The following is a 19,648-nucleotide window of genomic DNA, read 5'->3' as shown; positions in this document are numbered from 1 at the left end:
CCATATCTTGGCAGTTGTAAATAATGCTGCTATGAACATTGGGTTGCATGCATCTTTTTGAATTAGCGTTTTTGTTTTTCTCGGGTATATACCCAGGAGTGGAATTGCTGCGTCATATGGTAGCTCTATTTTTAGTTTTTTAAGAAGTCTTCATACTGTTTTCCACAGTGGCTGCACCAATTTACATTCCCACCAACAGTGTATGTGGGTTCCCTTTTCTCCACATTCTCGCTAACATTTGTTATTTGTGCAGAACACTGGATCTTGAGACATATGTTTTAGCTGGTTTCCTCTGACACAGCTCTGGCAATGGAAGGAGGAGGGAGTCCTTCTTATCACTGCCCTAGGAGGGTACAAATAGAAGTTTCACGTTCAGCCTTCATTGATTCCCTTGGGGGTAGGACTAGTTCTTTGTTATTGCTGGAGGATGGGAGTTCCAGCTCCCACTACCCGTAAACTTATATCTCCTGGATGGGAGGGGTAGTAATGCTTCATTACTGCTCTTCTTGTTTCCTTCACTGGCATTAGGAGTGGGTGGCCTCATTACCAGCTGTGGTGAAATCTTTAGTCTCCACTAGGCCGTCTTTGACATCACTCCATTGGGGGATGGAGTGGGTGCCTATTACTGTCTGGTGGGGGTGAAAGTTCAAGCTCCCCACATGGTCTCTACTGGCAGTGTGCAGAGAACAGACTTTTGTTGGAGTTTTTAAATCTGTGCCTGTTGATATTTTCAGGTGACTGGACTTCAGCTCCAAGTCTGGGATATATGCGGCAAATAGAAACTGGGAAATCACCACTGTGTTGCTCCTTGGGTCTCCATGTCCCTAACCAGTCTTTCTCCTTCTCTTCACCTTGCAGAGTCTTCTTATGTTTCTTTTATATATAATACCCTGGGATTTTGTTGTACTTATGGGGAGGAATAGGAAAAAATATTTCTGCTTCATCTTCCCAAAAGAAGTCTGGATTTTGAATACATTTTTAATGTGGAGCCTACAGAAGTTTCCAATGGAGCAGGGGTAGGGTGTGAAGGAAACAGAGGAGTCAAAGATGGCCCCAAGGGCTTTGTTCTTATCAACTAGAAGAATAACACTGTCATCAAATGACAGGGGGAAGACTGTGGGAAGAACATTTTTTTCGAGGGAGGTGGTATTTGGAGCTCAATTTTTGAAAGGTTAAGTTGGAGGTGCTTGTGGGACATTTAAGTGGAGATGTTGAATAGACAGATGGATATGCTGGTGTGGAGTTCAGTGGAGAGGTCTGGGGAAATATAAATTTGGGAATCATCAGCATTGCATGATGACCCTTGAGACAGGGAGTAAAGATAAGGGAATGAAGATGTACAAGGACTGAACACTACTGCTGTTCTTAAATTAAATTAATTTAATTAAAATAAATTAAATTTTAATTTTAAAATAGGGAAGGGTAAAGAAATCAGCAATGGTGACTGAGAAGAAAGGATCAGTCAGTGAGATAGGAAGGAAACTAGGAATCCAAGTGAAGGAATGTCATTGCTTCTAGACCCTTTCTAGTTAGGGTGATGATCATATTGATTTCCTGTTTAAAATTCTACTTCATTCTCACTCTCTCTCTTTCTCTCTCTCTGTATTTGTATCTTTTGTCTCTGGGCTATTTCATGCAGAGGGCCCACATACACTGTCTTTGTTCAGATTACAAGAACCCATGTAGTGTGTTTAGCATACATGACTGGAAAATCTTAGTGGGATATTTAAAAGGACAAAAATTGCAAAGAAATTTTAAACAAACTGCAATATGGCTCACCACTAATGAACAGAATGACGTTAGACAAATCACGTCTCAATTTCCTAACATGGGAGTTTGTATAGCTCTTCATAGTTCCCAAGATTGGAAATGGGGATTAATTTAAAAAATTAGAAGTAAAAGCATTTTTTACGAATAGGACGCTACATAAATGTGAGCTATAATGCAGTTATGATCAACTGCCTAGTGGAGACCGACTAAACATAAAGTGCAAAACATTTTAAAAAGTCCATTTTTCCTTTCGTAAAGCTTTCTCAAAGCCGCTAACGCACAACGCGCATGTGCAGAGGATTCCGTTGCCGAAGAAGGTGACTGAAGTGAGAAAGGAGGTGGGGCCTCCCCGGGCCTTTCCTAAGAGCTCCGCCTTTCGAACGACAGACTGCGTCTGAGGTCACGTGAAGCTTGTACTTCCGCTTCCGGTTACGCACGTTTTTCTCTTTTCCTGTCCGGCAGAAAAGATGGCGTCCCGCAAGGAAGGCACCGGCTCTGCTGCCACCTCTTCCAGCTCCACCACTGGCGCTGCAGGGAAAGGCAAAGGCAAAGCGGGGTCCGGAGATTCAGCCGTGAAGCAAGTGCAGATAGATGGCTTGGTGAGTGGGGTTCCGTCTCCCCAGGCCCACGTGGGGAGCTCAGTTCCCAGCCCGGTTCCGCCAGACGTGCTTCCCGGCAGCCTCCCCACTGGGCTTGCTGAGGCTGGGACAAGGGTTTTCCCTAAAACCTTTCTTTATCTTCACTTTCTGCTCGGGAGACGCGGCCGCCTTCTCTGCCATCTGGTGGGGGAGGTGAGGGCTGAGAAAGGGGACCTAGGCTAGGGTGTGTGTGTGACAGATTCTTGGGGTCTTGTTTTGAGATGCCTGGGAGAGGCTATTTGGAGAATGACTCTTCTGGGAGAGAAGTAGGTGACGGAGGTGTCGAGAGGGACCTAGGACTCTAGGGCTTTTGGAAGGGGAGAGTAAACTTTATTGCTTCACTGCTGGCATCTGACATCTGTAACTTCACAAGTGGGGATTTACTTTGTAGCCACTTTTGAACCTGTGGTTCAGCGCTTACCTGAAACCGCGTAATTGGAATAAATATCTTTTATGCCTTCCTTATCTGTGAACATTGGAGTGCCTCAGGATTTGCGATTAAGCTTCCTTCCACCTGGTCTCTGCTTGACAAAGTAGATGAAAGCACAACTCTGGAGTCAGACTGCTTGGGTTGGAATCCAGCTCTAAAATTAGCTGAATGACATTGGGCATGTTACTTAATCTCTTTGTGCTTGGTAAATTAAATGGTAAAACGTGTTACCATTTAATTTTAGCTGCTGTTATTATTTGTAGAAGTTACAGTGGTAGACTTTCTTTAAGGCCCCTTTTCAAAGCTTTAAATATTTGTATTTTGATAACTCCTAGATTTATATTTCTTGCCAGACTTGGTTCTTGAATGCCACTCTTATATATCTAGCTGCCTGCTTGCTATCACTGTTTGGATATCTCATAGGTACTTCAAATTTAACATGTCCAAAATAAAATTATTGACTCTCCCTCTCCTTCTTCTCTCCCATGCATTAATTTTACCTCAGTCTCTCCCATCTTAATAAATGGAACTACTATCTCTCCATTTGAAAAAGTCAAATGGAACTACTATCTCTCCATTTGAAAAAGTCAAAACCTAGGGATTAATGTATGCATGTTCTTTTTTTTTTACCCTCAGCAAATTCTGTTTGTTTCACCTTCAAAATATATCAAATTCATCTGCTTCTCATCTCTATGCCACCAACCACTTCTTATACAGACTTGAGGGTCCTGCTACTCTCGTCTCTTTCTTCAAACTCACCTCATACTTTCTTCTAGGCTTCAGTCACAGTGAGCTTTCAGAGTTTTGTTTTCTTGGCCTGAAATACTCTCTCAAATATTTTTCCTTCTCCGTGGCTTCTTTTGAGCCTTTCGGTATTGGCTTAAATGTCAGCATCTCAAGAAAGGCCTTGCCTAACAACCCGGTAAAAAATAGCCCCATCCCCATCACTCTTCATACATCACCTTTATTTCCTTTGTAGTATTTTCTACTGCCTGTAATTGTCTTGTTTGCTTTCTTGTTTGTCTCCCCCACTAGAATGTAAGCTACTGAGGGCAGGCAGGGATTATGGTTTTTCACCTATTCTGTTCCCAAAACTGAACAGGTTAATTGACATAGATAGGATAAACTGATGAATTTTGTACTGCTCCTGTTTCATGTCCCGATATCTTCTTTTATAAAGATTATTTTAATGGCATCTTGACTTGTTTTCTTAGCCTGCATACTTTTATTAAAACATTCACTTAATGTGAACGTTCAGACCTTGTTAACTTTCCTCTTGAAATGGTTTTTTTTTTCCCTCCTGGCTGCCTTGCACAGCATGTGGCATCTTAGTTTCCCCCGACCAGAGATTGAACCTGTGCCCCCTGCAGTGGGAGCTCAGAGCCTTAACCACTGGACTGCCAGGGAAGTCCCTTGAAATGTTTTTAGTGACTTTGCAATGAATTCAAGGCCCACCAAGATGTTGTCCTTGCTTTTGTGTTCACATTTATTTGCTACTATTTCCAAGCTTCTACGTAGGAACGGTTCATTCCAGCCACACAGGACTAATTTGGTTAGCCTCATGTTTAATCACATTTGTTTCCAGTGTCTTGGTAATGGCCAGGGCCAATTTTTCTTCTTATTTTCTTGAGCCTTTCCTTTCTAAGCTTTAGTCCTGTTTCATCAGTTTTTTTCTGTATCTTTAATGTTACCTTTCTCTTAACATGTGACCACTGTCAGACTTTCCCATATTAAAATGTTCAGCCCTGTCTCTTTTTACTTAGTACTTTGTGTGCATTCTTAGTCCCCACTTTTTTCCTTGAAGTCAGTGGTTAAAGAATTTGTCTATATTTGTGGTCTTCCATTCTTTTTTTAACTCACTGCTACTAGAATCTGCCATCACCAAGTCCCTGACTTAGTTTTTAAAAAGGTCATTGATAACATTATCAAAAAACTGTAAAAAAAAAAAAAAAAAATCAAGATATATTATACATGCAAAATAGTGTCTGTAGTACATAATTTAAATAATCACAAAGTAAACATCCACTTACCTGGCATTTAACTTGAGAAATAGAACACTGAGTACCTTTGAAGCCCCTTCCCCTGTTTCATCCTTTTCTCCCATCCCTTCTTCGAAACCTATAATCACTCCTGTGAGCTTTGTTTCAGTGATTTCTTAGTTTTCTCTATAGCTTCACCACACAGAGTATTCCCAATTTGTTTAGTTTGTTCTGTTTATATTAACAAAAAATGAAATATTAATTAAATCATAGCATATGTTCGCCTGTGTCTCTCTTTTTTTTTTTTTTTGCGGTACACAGGCCTCTCACTGTTGTGGCCTCTCCTGTTGCGGAGCACAGGCTTTGGACGCGCAGGCTCAGCGGCCATGGCTCACGGGCCTAGCCGCTCCGCGGCATGTGGGATCTTCCCGGACCGGGGCATGAACCTGTGTCCCCTGCATCGGCAGGCGGACTCTCAACCACTGCGCCACCAGGGAAGCCCTCGCCTGTGTCTTGAATCATATATATGCGTATCTCATACCATGATTTTGAGATTATTCTGTTCTAGAGTGAGGAGCTATAATTCATTCATTTTCATTACTATATAGCATTTCATTGTATGACTAGAACATAATTTTCCTCATCTAAATGTTAATGGACAGTTAGATGGCTTGTTTTCGTTGTGTGAAATGACATCTCTCAATAATCTTAATTGTGCATTTCAGTAGGCTTGTCAGTGTGTCTTTTGTTGTACATTGTGCAGAGTCAGTGCTCAGTATATCCTTGTAGAACGGATGAGTGAGTCTTCATTGTAGTCAAGTGGTCTCATTGTTCCTAGAGAAGATCAAGCTAATTCTTCCTATTGGACTTTTCATGTAAAACCCACCTTGTTCCCCCCAAACCAGGCTGAATCTTACCTTACTTATGTACATTATACTTTTGATACTCAAAGTATGGTCCAAAGACCAGCAAGACAAGCAGAATTGGCCTCGCCTGGTAGCTTGTTAGAAATGCAGAAATACAGTATTTCAGAATTTTTCCTGATCTACTGTTTCAGGTAATTTATAGCATATTAATGTTTGAGTAGTACTGCCCTGGGCCACGTCGATCTCTTCCTTTCTCTGAACTTTTTGTGGTGACAGCTTGTGTTGCTCATCTTGGCGTGTAATCATATGCTGTTAATGAAAGGTTTACTGTATATTAAGGAGAGTCAGGCAGAGTACTAGTAGGTATCTGTAAGTAAGGTAGTTTACCTGCCTTAGGTAGGCAAACCTAAGTCCATCTGACTTTTTCATCTCTGGTTGCTTCCAAGGTTTGGATAACCCTGCAGACATCCTGGACATTGTTTCTTTCCCTTAAGGCGAGAAAGCTTGTTGAAATCCATTTCCTTTTTTAAAAAAACTTCATGACAGTGCTTGCTTCCTGTGTTTATGGCATGTACACCATTGGTGACGAGCTATATTAGTGTTGTTCCTTGTAGCTTTGTGGGGATGATTGAAGGAGCTTAGCATACGTGGTACTTCACATGGAGATGATTTAATAAATAGCATTTCTGGACCTTAGTTTGTTCTGCTTTAATGTGAGGATAAGGCATGGCCTTCCTACTGTAATAAATAAAAGCTTAACATATAAAATTTCCTACTGATGTTTAATCATTGTCAATAACAGTTTTAGTAGCTGGGATTGATTTTAATAGTTGGTATTAGTTACAATGGGAATCCAAACTGGATGCCTGACCAAGTAAATGGAATATAATGAGAAATTTAAACTATAGTTGTTGCAGTCCAGATGAAATGGCATATATCACTTCCCAAATGCCTGCTTCGACATTAAAAGGTGTGGGCACAGTAAGTCTTTTACATCAGACTACTGGTTTTTTATCTTTTGCTTTCTTGTCACCTTTGGCTTCAGCTAGCTCCTGTATAACTAGAAGTTCTGATCTTATTATCCAGGATTCCATAAGTTTATCCAGATATTTTAAGCCTTGGCAACCTTTTTCTGGGCCTTTAGCACCGATATTGGGGAGAAAAGCCTCTATAAATCATTAGGCTTTGAAGAGGGTGTTTGCCAGTTCTTATTTTTGTGGTCAGATACTCTAACTTTTACTTTACCAAGTCTCCTTTAGATAGCTTTTTAGATAAAAGTTCCTGATTTCAGCACTACATGAAAACTTGGTTGCATTTGCTTTTCTCTGGGAAATTAGTTCATAATTTTGTTTTTGTAAAATATTTAAATTACAGTACTTGGATATTATTTCATTTGGCAGGATATGGGAAAATATACTTAAAGAGAAAGTAGCTTTATCTTTTCCCCCTGCAAACTACTTTTTGTAGAAGATTGTTCTATAAAATGGTTATCTCCTGTAAAGATTAGACTTGATAGCAAAGTATAGTGTAATTTACATATCCATCTATTTGATGACAAACTGTACTTGTTTCATCAAAACCGAAGGGCTGAAGTGCGTACTGGTATATACCAGAGCCGTATTCTGGAGTTTTATTGATGTTGGTACCAAGCCCAAGCATACAAGGAAAAAAAAATGGATTTAGCAAAATAGTGGTAACTCAGTATTAACTTACTCAAAATATAAAACTTTTTTGCTCTTTGAGTCTGAATATCAACTGTATTTTAGCATAAAATTTTAAGGATTTATTTTCCTCCCAAATATAGTACCAGAAGCCACAGGTATTCATTGTATCTTGATGATTAATACGAAACATTTTTTTTTCTCAATACCTTTACCTTCTATCCCTGTCCCCAACTAGTTTCATTTGATATAAGTAGCAACTGTTTGTTTATCTATGGGATAGCAGTAATGGGCTAAAATTGGATGTTTTAGAAAACAAAAAATGGTATACGTTCATAGTAAGAAAAATTTGGAGAAATAGAAAAAACACAAAGGAAATTAATTTATACGCTCATAACTTGAGGGTGGGTACACTATTAAGAGTTCAGAATTTTCTTTTCTAGCGTTTCTTCAATGCTTTAATAAATATCTATAGTTGAAGTTAATGGGTTAAAGGTGGTTGTGCACATTTTTAAGCATATTAAGCACGTTGCCAAACTGTTCTCCAGAATAGTTGTATAGTTCAGTGTGCTTTCCCACTTACAGAGTATAGAGTGCTGTTTCTTGACACCATTGCCACCTGAAAGTTATGGTTTCTAAAAATCTTAGTCTTTATTTTTAAAATTAAGTATGCATGTTAGTTGCAGTGATTCATCAATTCAGTAAATATTTCTTGTCTGATAGTGGTAACACTCACAGATCTGCCCAAGTCACCCAGTCTTCTGGTATTATCTTTGATTGTTCCTTAGGGTTTCCCTTGGATTCTCTTAAAGTCACTTACTTAGTAGCTGTGGTCCTAGAATGCAGAAACTCCTTGGAAAAATCCTCATTACACAAAATAAAATCAAACTTTACAGCCTGACTTTTAAGATCCTCTTTACCTTTTGTTTATAGCCTCCAAATGAGAGCTTGTAGATATACTGTTTTCAAGTTTGGTTTAAGGGTAGCCTTTGAAACAAAACCAACATCTTTTTCTTTTGGGTAGAAGAAAACCCATTTTAGATTTTGTTCAGAAATGCATAACCTTCAGTTTTGTTCTGAAGGACCTCTTGAGGATAAATAAGGTGAATAATCACCTTCCCCTGGGATTATTGTGGTATACTTTTTATGCTGGAAAGTTGAAGTGCTTTTAATTTATTAAACCTGTTTAATTAAACACAGCCATTTCTCTGGGTACACATGGTACACAAATCAAAATGCAAAAAAGAGTAGGTAGTGAAAAGAAACTGTCACTTTCATTCCTATCTTCACCCACCCTCTTCTCAGGGGCAGAGTCGCAGTTACTCTTTTTGAATGTTTCCTTCTGGACCTATTTTGGCAAGTATTGCCTCCTGTTAAGGAAGCAGAAACAAACTGTAATCGAAGCACCTAAAAATCACCTTAAGGCCTTCTAATTAAGCAGTGGTTCACGCTCCTGAATATAATAAGCTTAAACTGTGTTGGGAAGCAGACAGCTCATAACAGCTTTGAAATTTTGTTTGTTTTGTGTGAGAGGGGAAATGAATTTTGTTCCAGCTAAGCCTCTTACTTTAGGAAAATTATCTTCTAGCTATATGTGGGAAAATTTGCTTCTTGGTTATGTATATTGAGTTGGTAAAGTAAACATTTAATATTATAAGTTAAATATCCTTCTCAGTTAACATTTAATTGAAATTATACATTTGTATGTTTGATTGCATCATTGTACTTTCTGATGACTAATTTTTATGATGAGAGCAGAGCTATTCTGTTGAATTTCTTGAGACTGCGTTGTCCTTCTTCCCCTTTCCCCAACAATTAATAGTTGATTTAACTTTAAAACTGTGGACCATCAATGAGCATTAGATCCAAGAGAATAATTATGAAATACAGTCTTTCAATTGCAATATTATAGAAGCGATATTGGTTAAGTGTATTGGAACATTGTAACTGATCCCATATGTGTCAGGAGCAAAATATCTTTTTTTTTTCTTCTTCTTCTTATTGAAGTTACTTGAATTTCTTTCACATCAAAACTTAACAGCAGTGATTTAAATCCTATTTATTATTTGACTCAGCCAGTTATGAAATGGAACCCCATCCCACTTGAGCCATAAAATGTGTTAAATTTAAGACTAATGCTGCTTTCTGTTTTTTGAATTTACATTTTGGCAGTAACTACCTTCTTTGTTCAGTGTTAGAAAAAATGATCCAGGCTTAACCAAATAAGAAAACTGCCAAGTTCACAGATCAGTCAGTGAGAGAAGCCAGAATTAAATGAAAGTCTAGATATTGACTTTACAGAATATGCTAAGGGGAGATTCTGTGGCATTACAGATTCTTTGAGACTAAAATTCTTCTACAGTAATAGCTGTTCTTTGACGGTGATTGATGTGAGAAATTCAGGCTGTGGACCTTACTTCCCAGAATCTACAAAACTGGAATAAAGCCAGCTAGGAATCATGCATCCTGTCTGACCTCTTCTGTCTGGCTAGCAACTGGTGCAGTTTGGGCTTTACCTTTTTATTTCAGACTTTTAAGAAACTCTTGTGGTGGATCTAGTCTTTATTTTTAGCAAGGATAATGATGTTTTTAAGGAAACTTACATCCATCTATCCATACACAATATTTTGAATAAATCAATTAATCAATTTACTCACACTCTTGACTTTTTAATGCAGATTAAAAAAATCTTGCCTTGAAACCCTGTGGTATTGGTTGTTATAAGAGATAGCTCTAGGTACAGATGCCTGGTAAGTCTAAACAAAAATGGAAATTTGGCGTTAAGTGGCTGATTTTTAATAAGTCATATTTATATCTTATAAGACTGAAAAAAATCTCTGAGGAATAGACTGTGAACATTCTGAGGAGACAAGGGTAAGTGCCATGAGGGTATCTGGCATATTCTAGTCACTCACTAAATATTTGTGGGATAGATAGATGGATGGATGAATGAAAGAGATTAGGTAAAATATTTATTGTAAACTAGTGGTTGTAATAGTCGCTAACATTTATTGAGGCTTTACTAGGCACAGTGTGATAGGTACTTTGGGTGGGTTATTTTTTAATCCTTGTAACTATGCTGTGAGAATAGGTACTGACTGATTTATCTCCGTAGGAGATAGGTGGTAAGGTAACCTGCTTAAGGCCACGGATCAAGCTTAATTTTGAATTCTAGTGCCCAGACTAAACTACGCTATATGGTTTTCCTGTTTGTACAGACCAGAGGTTCACATTTGTGTGTACTTGTAAGAATTAATTTTAAGCTTTTACTAAAGTTTTCTCTCTCACTTGAACATTATTTTTTTTCCACAAAAATAAAGATTAATTCTAGAGTTACTGTGTACTAGACAACAAATGGAAGACAGCAAATCAAGGTTTGCATGTTGGGGCTTTAGCTGGGCTTGCTCACTTGATAAATGATTTACCGTCTTACTTCTGTCTTACAGAGCATGTGATTCAAAGTGAAGTTCTGCTGCTGAAATGAGTTTGTTTTTACCCTTCTTAAAAATACAGAGTTCAGAATAGAATCAAAACTAAGAGAATCGTGGTCTGAGCCCAGCAAGTGCCTGTCCTCTCCTGTAGCAAGCGGGGGTTGGGGGGAAGCTATGGGTTTGATAGCTACACAGTTTAGAGTTCACATCTATTGAGATAATGTTATATTTTGAGAGACTTCGTTATCAGTGACATAAATTAGGAAGTGTTTGATTATAAACTCTCAATGTTCCACTCCTGGAGTTGGGAGAGAACTGTACCTGCCTAACGTTACAGGTTCTAAAAACCAGTGCTGATTAAGTGTGAACTGTTACTGGTCTGCCTGAGACAAGCACGGGATTCAGACTAAGTCTTTAGAAACTTTGACAGCAGTTTAATACTGCTTTGTAGCCAAGCTTGTGACCCCTGGGCTTGTATTCTCTATGTCTTTAAAAATATGTTTTCACTGTCTAGTAAGTAATTTTTATTCTTTGACTAAAATACTGGTCTGTGGTAGACGGGAGGAAAATGAGTTCTTTGCTGCTTGTAGTTTGAGAAGCACTGTTATAAATGATTTTTATGCCTATTTTAGATAATAGCATCTTCCTATAACCAGAGGAAGGCCACTTCCTATAACTAATAATATTTAGTAGAACCTACCTAAAATAATATTGTGATCACTAAATACCACTACTTTTACTTTTTTTATTATCAGGTTTAATGGTAAAACATTTTAATAATGTCAACATTTCTTATCTGTGAACTCTAACAAGATGAACAAATAGATTCAGTGTTTGTTTACCCTAGGTGCACAGTACAGGTTGCAACCTCAGAGCAGTCCTTATGAGCTCAGGTTTATAAAAGAAGGTTAAAAATGATAGATGGTATAGTTCTAACAATTTGGAACTACTTAGGTCCCAAATCATTTAAACTGGGCTTTCAGCAGATCCTTTTTATATGTAGTACAGAGACAGTGGGAAACCTGCTGCTTTTCCTGGTGAAGATTTATTGCCATAAGTTTGAATTGATATTTTGCTGATTTATAATTGGCTTAGGTTAGGCTTCTCTTAAACAGATCTGTCTGCTTGTTGAAAACCAGTCTATGTATCTGGAAGTTACCTCTTTCACCTTGATGGTGTGTACATATGCATATTTTCTGGTAATTTTTGTATGTGTGCAGCGACATCTGTGAATTGAGTTGAAGAGTAACCGTATCAACAAGAGATTAGAATTTAAAGTCAGCAGGAGCTCAGGCTTATAGTGTGTGGATTTTTTTCTTTTTCTTTTCCTTTTCCTTTCAGAGCCACTTAACCATGCTTCATTCAGTCCATATTTTTTTTTTAATGTACCCCAAAGAACATGCTAAAATCAAGATACATTATGTCCACACCATTCTGTCAACTCAGGAGCACTGTCAAAAAAGGAAATTAAATTAGTTTGCTCTTCTTTGTGCAACTCCATACAGTAAATTGCAGTGATTGCTGTATTTTAAAATCATTTCCCTTAATTTTTTTTATTTGATGTTTTGAATTAAAAACAAATACATGCTTATTAGGACTAAGTAAATAATACAAAAATTCATAGAAGAAAAGTATGTCCTTCCACACCATTCTTGTTCATACAAACATAAATGCATAACTGCACATATATAATACATTTTTTTTTACTACTTTTTAAAACTCTTTCTAACCCTTTGTATGTCATGGGCCTCTGGGAATCTGGCAAATGCCATGGACGTTTTTTCCAAGAAAATGCCCTTAAGTATGTAGACACAAAATATTGCATTTGATTTTAAGAGGTTCTTAGATCTCCTTCAATTCCTTTGTGACCTTCAGGTATGAATGTTTGCTTTTAGGGTTTATAGACGTGGTTAAGTATACTTGTTAATGTAGAAGTTTGGGTAGTGAGGATATTTTTTAGCCATGTCTTTTTTTTGGGGGTGTGTGTGTTTGTTTGTAAACATGTAGACATCCAATTTCTGGTGAATTATTTTTATATAAACAGATTTTTCTAGGTAACTGAAATTGTCTATTAATTACTTAATTAATCTCATTAAATTCTAAAATACTTCAAAAGAAAAATTCTGAATGTTACACTTTGACTTCTAAAATAATACAGATTTATTTTTGATTACTTAGGCTTATTATAAACTTGAGTTATTTTAAACTTGAGTTTATATATACACATATAAAATATAAATAATGTCAGAATATAGCAGTGGTTCTTAATCTAGTTCCTTATAGCATTTCAGGGGATCTTTGAAATTGGGGATAAAATTTGGAGTGGGCACATATAAATTGTTTCTTCATCATATAGACATTTTAAAAGTACATACAGTTTTTTAAAGTTAAGGTATTATTTATACACAATAAAACCCACTCATTTTAAATGTTCAATTTGATGAACTTTAGTAGTTGTAAGTAATTATATAATGGGAACCACAATTATACAATTATTTGTGACCTTCGGCCCTCAGTATCCTCCCCCTCACCTTGGCCCCAAGGCAACCACTTATCAGCTGTGGTTTTGCCTTTTCTAGAATTCCATATAAAGGAAGTCATATAGTACATAGCATTTTGTTGACTTCTTTCACTCAGTATAATGTTTTTGAGATTCTCTGTTGTTGTATTGATACTTTGTTCCATTTTTTTTTTTTTTTTTTGCGGTACGCTGGCCTCTCACTGTTGTGGCCTCTCCCATTGCGGAGCACAGGCTCCGGCCGCGCAGGCTCAGCGGCCATGGCTCACGGGCCCAGCCGCTCCACGGCATGTGGGATCCTCCAGGACCAGGGCACAAACCCGTGTCCCTTGCATCGGCAGGCGGACTCTCAACCACTGCACCACCAGGGAAGCCAACTCTGTTCCTTTTTAGTGCTGAGTAGTATTCCATAGAATGGATAGCCTATTGCAGTTGTTTATCCACCTGTGTTTGGTAGACTTTTGGGTTGCTTCCAGGTTTTGGCTATTATGAATAGTGCTACTGTGAACATTTGTGAACATATCTTTGTGTGAATATGTTTTTATTCTTCTTGGGTAAATTCTGAGGAGTAGGAATTTGGATCATGTAGTAAGTTTATATTTAACTATACGATACTGCAATTACTGTTTTCTATCTTTCCACCAACAATTTTCATGGAGCTCTAGCTTTTTGGAAAGGTCTTAGTTTCCACTTCCTTGAGTCAAACAAGTCAAGACCCCATCTGCTGACCCAGGACAGAGATTGGGCTGCAGCCCAGTTCCTTGCCCTTGGGGATTGTATCTAGGTCTGATGTACCTTTGGATACTGCTGTGTTAACTCACAGGGCTAATGCTCTGGTCTGTGAGTTTTCTCTTCTAGCTTGGTTGACTGTCTCGTAAGCTTTTCAGAAATGCAGCTTATTCATCATTTCTGCATGCACACAGGAGTAGAGGGGGTTGAGGTACTTCGTATTCATATATTGCAAGGCCAGAAAGTTCCAGATTCAGTTGTTAAATTACTTTTTAACTTTGAACTTCATTAGAGTTGCTACCTTGATTAGAAGAATTTTGGGTGGTAACTTCTTAGACCTATGTTTACCAGGTAAAGATTAACCTTGACAGTGGTATTAGAAATATTGCTGATTATAAAAGCCATGGCAAACCTTTCCTGAAAGGATTTTATTAATATATTGTTTCATAATTCATCAACAAAAATGATATGAAATTGTTAGTTTTGAATTATGTAGTAGTATCTTAGGATGTAACTGAGTCTGCTAGGACATTGGGTTTATTATTTATATACCAGAGCTTTTGGTAAAAACATGAAAGTGTACTACTCCCACCCTACTGTTCATCCCTCTTTAGGCCTTTTTGTTCCCTTAAAATACAACTTGTATATTTTATGAAAAACAAATATTAGTATTTTTTTGAACTAGTGTTTAAAACCCATAGTTGGCAAATATTCACTTCACCCAGCTCTTCGTAGGGCTGGCTGCTTGTTCTTCAGCTCTCTGCTCAGGGGTCATCTCAGAGAGAGGCCTTTTCCAGATCAACCTAGCTAACAGCACATTTCTCTGTTTTCTTCATAGTGCTTTTAACAATGTATACGCACGTTAATTTTCTTAATTGTCATTCTAGAATAGTGTTCTTAAACTCTGAGAAACCCCAACACTCTTTTTAGAGGGTGTCTGAGATCTAAACTATTTTCATAATAATAACTATAAACATTATTTGTCACTTTTACTCTCATTCGTTCATGAGTGTTTAATGGAGGTTTTCAGATGTTACATGATGTGTTATGTAAAAGACTGAATGCAGAAGCAGATAGGAGAATCCAGTTGTCTTTTATTAAGCTAGACATTAATAGGATTTACGAAACTAAAACAGTGTCATTCTCCTATCCTGGTTAAAATTTATTTTTGAAAAGGTAAATGTTTTACAGAAATGTGAAACAATGTCATTTTTGTATCCTGATTTTAAGTTTTTTGTTTTGGAAAGTAGTTATTTTTCATAAAAATGTAATTTAAGTTAGTTTGTGAGGCATTTATTGTTTTAAGTGAATAAGGTATTTTGAACATTTTTGGTTTGAATTTTCATATGTAAATATCAATATAAAAGTTCTTTGAGGTCCACAGTAGTTTTTAAGAGTGTTAAAAGGGTCCTTTGATCAAAATATGTGAGAATTGATGTTCTAAAATATAAGTCCCATGAAAATAAAGGCCTTATGTATTTGATTTAGTTTCATATTCACAGGGCCTGGCATTGCTATAACTGGCCTGTAGAAGTCACTCAGCAAATATCTGGGTGAATGGATTAATGAGTGAATGAAAGAAACTGAAAATAACAGAATTCTGGTGATTCTATGCAGGGCTGCCAAGTTTTTCTGTAGTAATGGGTCTTTGTAGACATCATATTTGATAGAAAATTACTCCAATTCATCAGAAAACATAATCTTTAATTTGGTAAGATTTAAATTGTTCCTTGGTATGGAACTGAAAGTTTCTGATGTGCTTTTGATTAGAGATTCTGCTAAGTGTTCCTTTCCAGGAAGGATGGAAGATTTAACCCATCATGCTTATTAATTAACTCTAAGTTTAGGTTGATTGACTTCTGGTATAATTAATTTATTTGGATATTTTAGATTATTATTTATATTTTGTCCTATAGTATTGAGAATACTTTTTGTCTTGGAAGTTAAATTCTTTGTTGCTTTTAGCCTTTTGGGCAAAGTTAGGTTTTCATTTTTTTTTTAAAATGCCAAACACTTAAAGAAATAGTATTTTGTTCATTGGAGATTAGAAATAGTCTGCTTTGCTTTTTCAAATTGTCTGCACTGAATAGTAAACAATAGTAGGAAAAAATGGTTCCGCTAGGGTACTTTCAGCAGACAGGAAGTCTGTTTACTGTCTTGCAAGTTGGGATTCTTTGGCAAGATTTGCCCATCCTGAGAACATGTGAACTTCAGAAAGCTAGGAGATGGTTCCAGAGACTGCTGACCTATTCCAAGAACAGTACTTACTATGCAGGGCATATCAAGGAGGTTAATAAGCATTTAGACTCCGAATATGACAGTGTTGGGGAGGTGTAGAAGAATTTGGTAATTTCACATTCTGCTGGCCAGTTTGTTTCTGTCCCGTAAGGCATAATTTGTAGAAGAATCTTCATTTACCTGCTAATTTATAGGATAAAGGAACCTGGTCGGTTCATAAGTAGTAGTAGTTCATAAGTAGTCATAAATATGGGGTCAAGCTATAAAGAGTAAGTTTTACTCTGCTCTAGACACGTGAATACTTTTCAGATGAACTGCTCACATTACCTTTCCTCTCATTTTTTTATTGTAGGGATCCTTCCAAGTAGGGCTTGAGTTTCTCTTCATGCTTTTATAAATAAAAGGTTCATTCTTGGGTCTGTGTTTCTCAGTGTACTCACTTTTTAGCAATACAGGGAGTCTTAAAACAGGAAAGAAAACTTGTGGTTTAACCAGTTGAGTGCATTGCAATCACCTGAGAAGTTATAACAGAACAAAAGGACTTCCCTGGTGGTGCAGTGGTTGAGAAACCGCCTGCCAGTGCAGGGGACATGGGTTCAAGCCCTGGTCTGGGAAGGTCCCACATGCCGCGGAGCAACTAAGCCCATGTGTCACAACCACTGAGCCCGTATGCCACAACTACTGAGCCCGTGCGCCTAGAGCCCGTGCTTTGCGACAAGAGAAGCCACCACAGTGAGAAGTCCGCTCACCACAACTAGAGAAAGCCTGCGCACAGCAACGAAGACCCAACACAGCCAAAAAAACAAAACCAAAAAAACTCACCTCATTAAAAAAAAACAACAAAAAACAGAACAAAAAAGGAAGGCTGGTCCATACTACCTCATTAAAAGTTAGAATGAAGTAGGATGTTAGAATCACCTGGAGAATCTAAAAACAAAAATAGAAACCAAAACTAAAAAAAAAAAAAAAAAGCCCACAAAACCCCAAACCCAAAAAACTGTATAGGAACCCCAACCCAGGTTAACTAACTCTGATTTTTACGGATTGGGTTTCAGGCATCAGTATTTTAAAAATACTGATGGCTGTCATATGTAGCCAGGGTGAAGACCTCTCTTCATTTATTTAAAAAAGCTCCTCCCCAGGTCATTTTGATAAGCTAAGAACATTTGTGATGCTTATAAACAAAGTATAATAGAGGAGTATGTTTTTGTTTGGGGGAGCTATTAAGTTTTTCATGTATCTTGCTTTTAAGAGTAAGAACAGGTAGCATGACATCAATAAACAGGATTAATTAAAAGTATATCAGCACTGTTTTATGGACAGAAGCATATGATTGGTTGGAGAGAGAGAAAAATGAAAGGCTAGTAAGCATGACTGAAACAGGACATGTGTGGTGGAACGTTCCCATCTTGTGGCTTGTGAGGATAGTGCTGCTAAAGATAAAGAGCTGAAGCGCATTCTTACAATCAGTGGCAGTTTCCTGTTCATGATACTTCTTATCAGGGCACAAAAAATGTGACCACCAGTACCATTCCCTCAGTCTTTTTTTTTTTTTTTGGGGGTACGCGGGCCTCTCACCGCTGTGGCCTCTCCCGCCGCGGAGCACAGGCTCTGGACGCGCAGGCCCAGTGGCCATGGCTCATGGGCCCAGCCACTCCGTGGCACGTGGGATCCTCCCGGACCGGGGCACGAACCCGCGCCCCCCGCATCGGCAGGCAGACCCCCAACCACTGCGCCACCAGGGAAGCCCTCCCTCAGTCTTTTTGCTGCAGGTCCCTGTAAATCTTTCACTGAACTTTTCTTACTCCATGCAGAAACCCTGCGTCTACAACTTAGTTACAGAGACTTCTTCCAGAGCTGTCGCCACTGCATTCTGTTTCAGTCTTGTTATGAAAAACATATTTGGAGCCTAGAGTTACTCAGTTAACTGTGAAGTAAGTAATTAAATGTACCTTGGTGTCAGAAGTCAGATCTCACTTTCCTGATTTAATAAATCTATGTCAGATTATCTGTTTCATCTTCTGTAAAATGGGAAAATAATATTACTGACTTTGTATAGTGATTTTGAGGATTAAATGAGTAATTGCATGTGAGGCACTTGGTGGAGTGTTTGGCATAAGTGACTGATAAATGTTTACCATTCATTCCTTTAGCAAGTATATTTTGAGTATTTTTTATGTGCTAGTACCTGTGTTGGGTGTTGAAGATGCAGTGAGTAAAAACATCCCTTCATTTTTACGAGAACATTTAAGAGGGGAGACCATGAGCAGTACATGGGTTCTTATAAATACCAATAATATATGGAATATTTTTCTATATACAGTAAGTTCTTGGTTATTTGTGTAGAATTTCAGAAGCCTGTATGTCAGTAGTTTCCTCCTGCTCAGGAATTTCCTTTTGACATCTAAATGAGCCTACTCTGAAGTTTGTAATGCAATTCCAGTACATTATTTTTTGAACTAAAGAATTGAGATTTTAATGTGTATATAGGAAATAGGAAGGCTCTAAAATGTCAAAATGAAGAATGAGTTTGCTTAGTTTTGATAAAGTTGTTTTCTTTCTGAATGTTTTATTTCATCAGATTTTATTAAATTGGCAAGATCATTTTAGTGATCACCAGGCCTTTCCTAAAGGCTTCTGTTTTGGGCAGCCATAAATGCTAGAGAGAATTCATCTTTAAAATTGAAATACTCTTTTCTGAAACTGTCACCTGTGGTCCTTAGTTTGTCTTTCAAAGTAAGACACATCCTCTAGTGCTTCACTATTTGGAAAGTGCTTTTTTTTTTTGCTGTACGCGGGCCTCTCACCACTGTGGCCTCTCCCGTTGCGGAGGACACGCTCCGGACACGCAGGTTCAGCGGCCATGGCTCACGGGCCCAGCCACTCTGCGGCATGTGGGATCTTCGTGGACTGGGGCACGAACCCGTGTCCCCTGTATCGGCAGGTGGACTCTCAACCACTGCGCCACCAGGGAAGCCTGTGGAAAGTGCTCTTTATGAGTGTCCGTAGCCTGGAGACAGATTTGAATTCATTGAACTGGTTCTCATCACAGAGTTTTAAACTTTCTCTCTTACAATTAGCCCTTTTGGGGTATACTTATTCATGTTGATTGTGTTTAGCTGATGGTTAAACCACTGTGCTTTTCCCGTTGCTCAGTTGAATACTGTTACTGGTAAATTTTCTCTTGATTGTTGTAGAGAACTGGCTGTAACAGGTCAGTGATGCTAGAAGGAGTGAGATAATAATTTCTTCTACTTGGAGCACTGTACTTCTGTGGATGCTGTATAAATTGCATTGATTCTTGGGGCAAGCATATCAGGCGGCTATGCTGTTTGGTTACATTGCTCCCAACCCCTTTACAGTTCACTTTGGTAAGAGTGAAGACAGT

At 38.0% G+C, this 19,648-nt stretch overlaps 1 protein-coding gene across 2 annotated transcripts in view; it reads left to right on the top strand.

Moving 5' to 3' along the window:
* Nucleotides 1-2,208: 2,208 nt before the first annotated feature.
* EIF3H (eukaryotic translation initiation factor 3 subunit H) overlaps nt 2,209-19,648 on the top strand; it is an 86,807-nt gene continuing 69,367 nt past the window's right edge. For both annotated transcript variants that reach the window (XM_019932103.3, XM_019932102.3), the window contains exon 1: nt 2,209-2,369. In XM_019932103.3, the coding sequence (XP_019787662.1) occupies nt 2,238-2,369 (132 nt within the window). In that variant the 5' untranslated portion in view covers nt 2,209-2,237. The remainder of the gene's footprint in view (nt 2,370-19,648) is intronic.

Source organism: Tursiops truncatus, chromosome 17, assembly GCF_011762595.2.
Source record: "Tursiops truncatus isolate mTurTru1 chromosome 17, mTurTru1.mat.Y, whole genome shotgun sequence".
Lineage (NCBI taxonomy): Eukaryota > Metazoa > Chordata > Mammalia > Artiodactyla > Delphinidae > Tursiops > Tursiops truncatus.
Note: the sequence above shows the minus strand (reverse complement) of the source record. Positions and strands in the feature narration are given on the sequence as shown.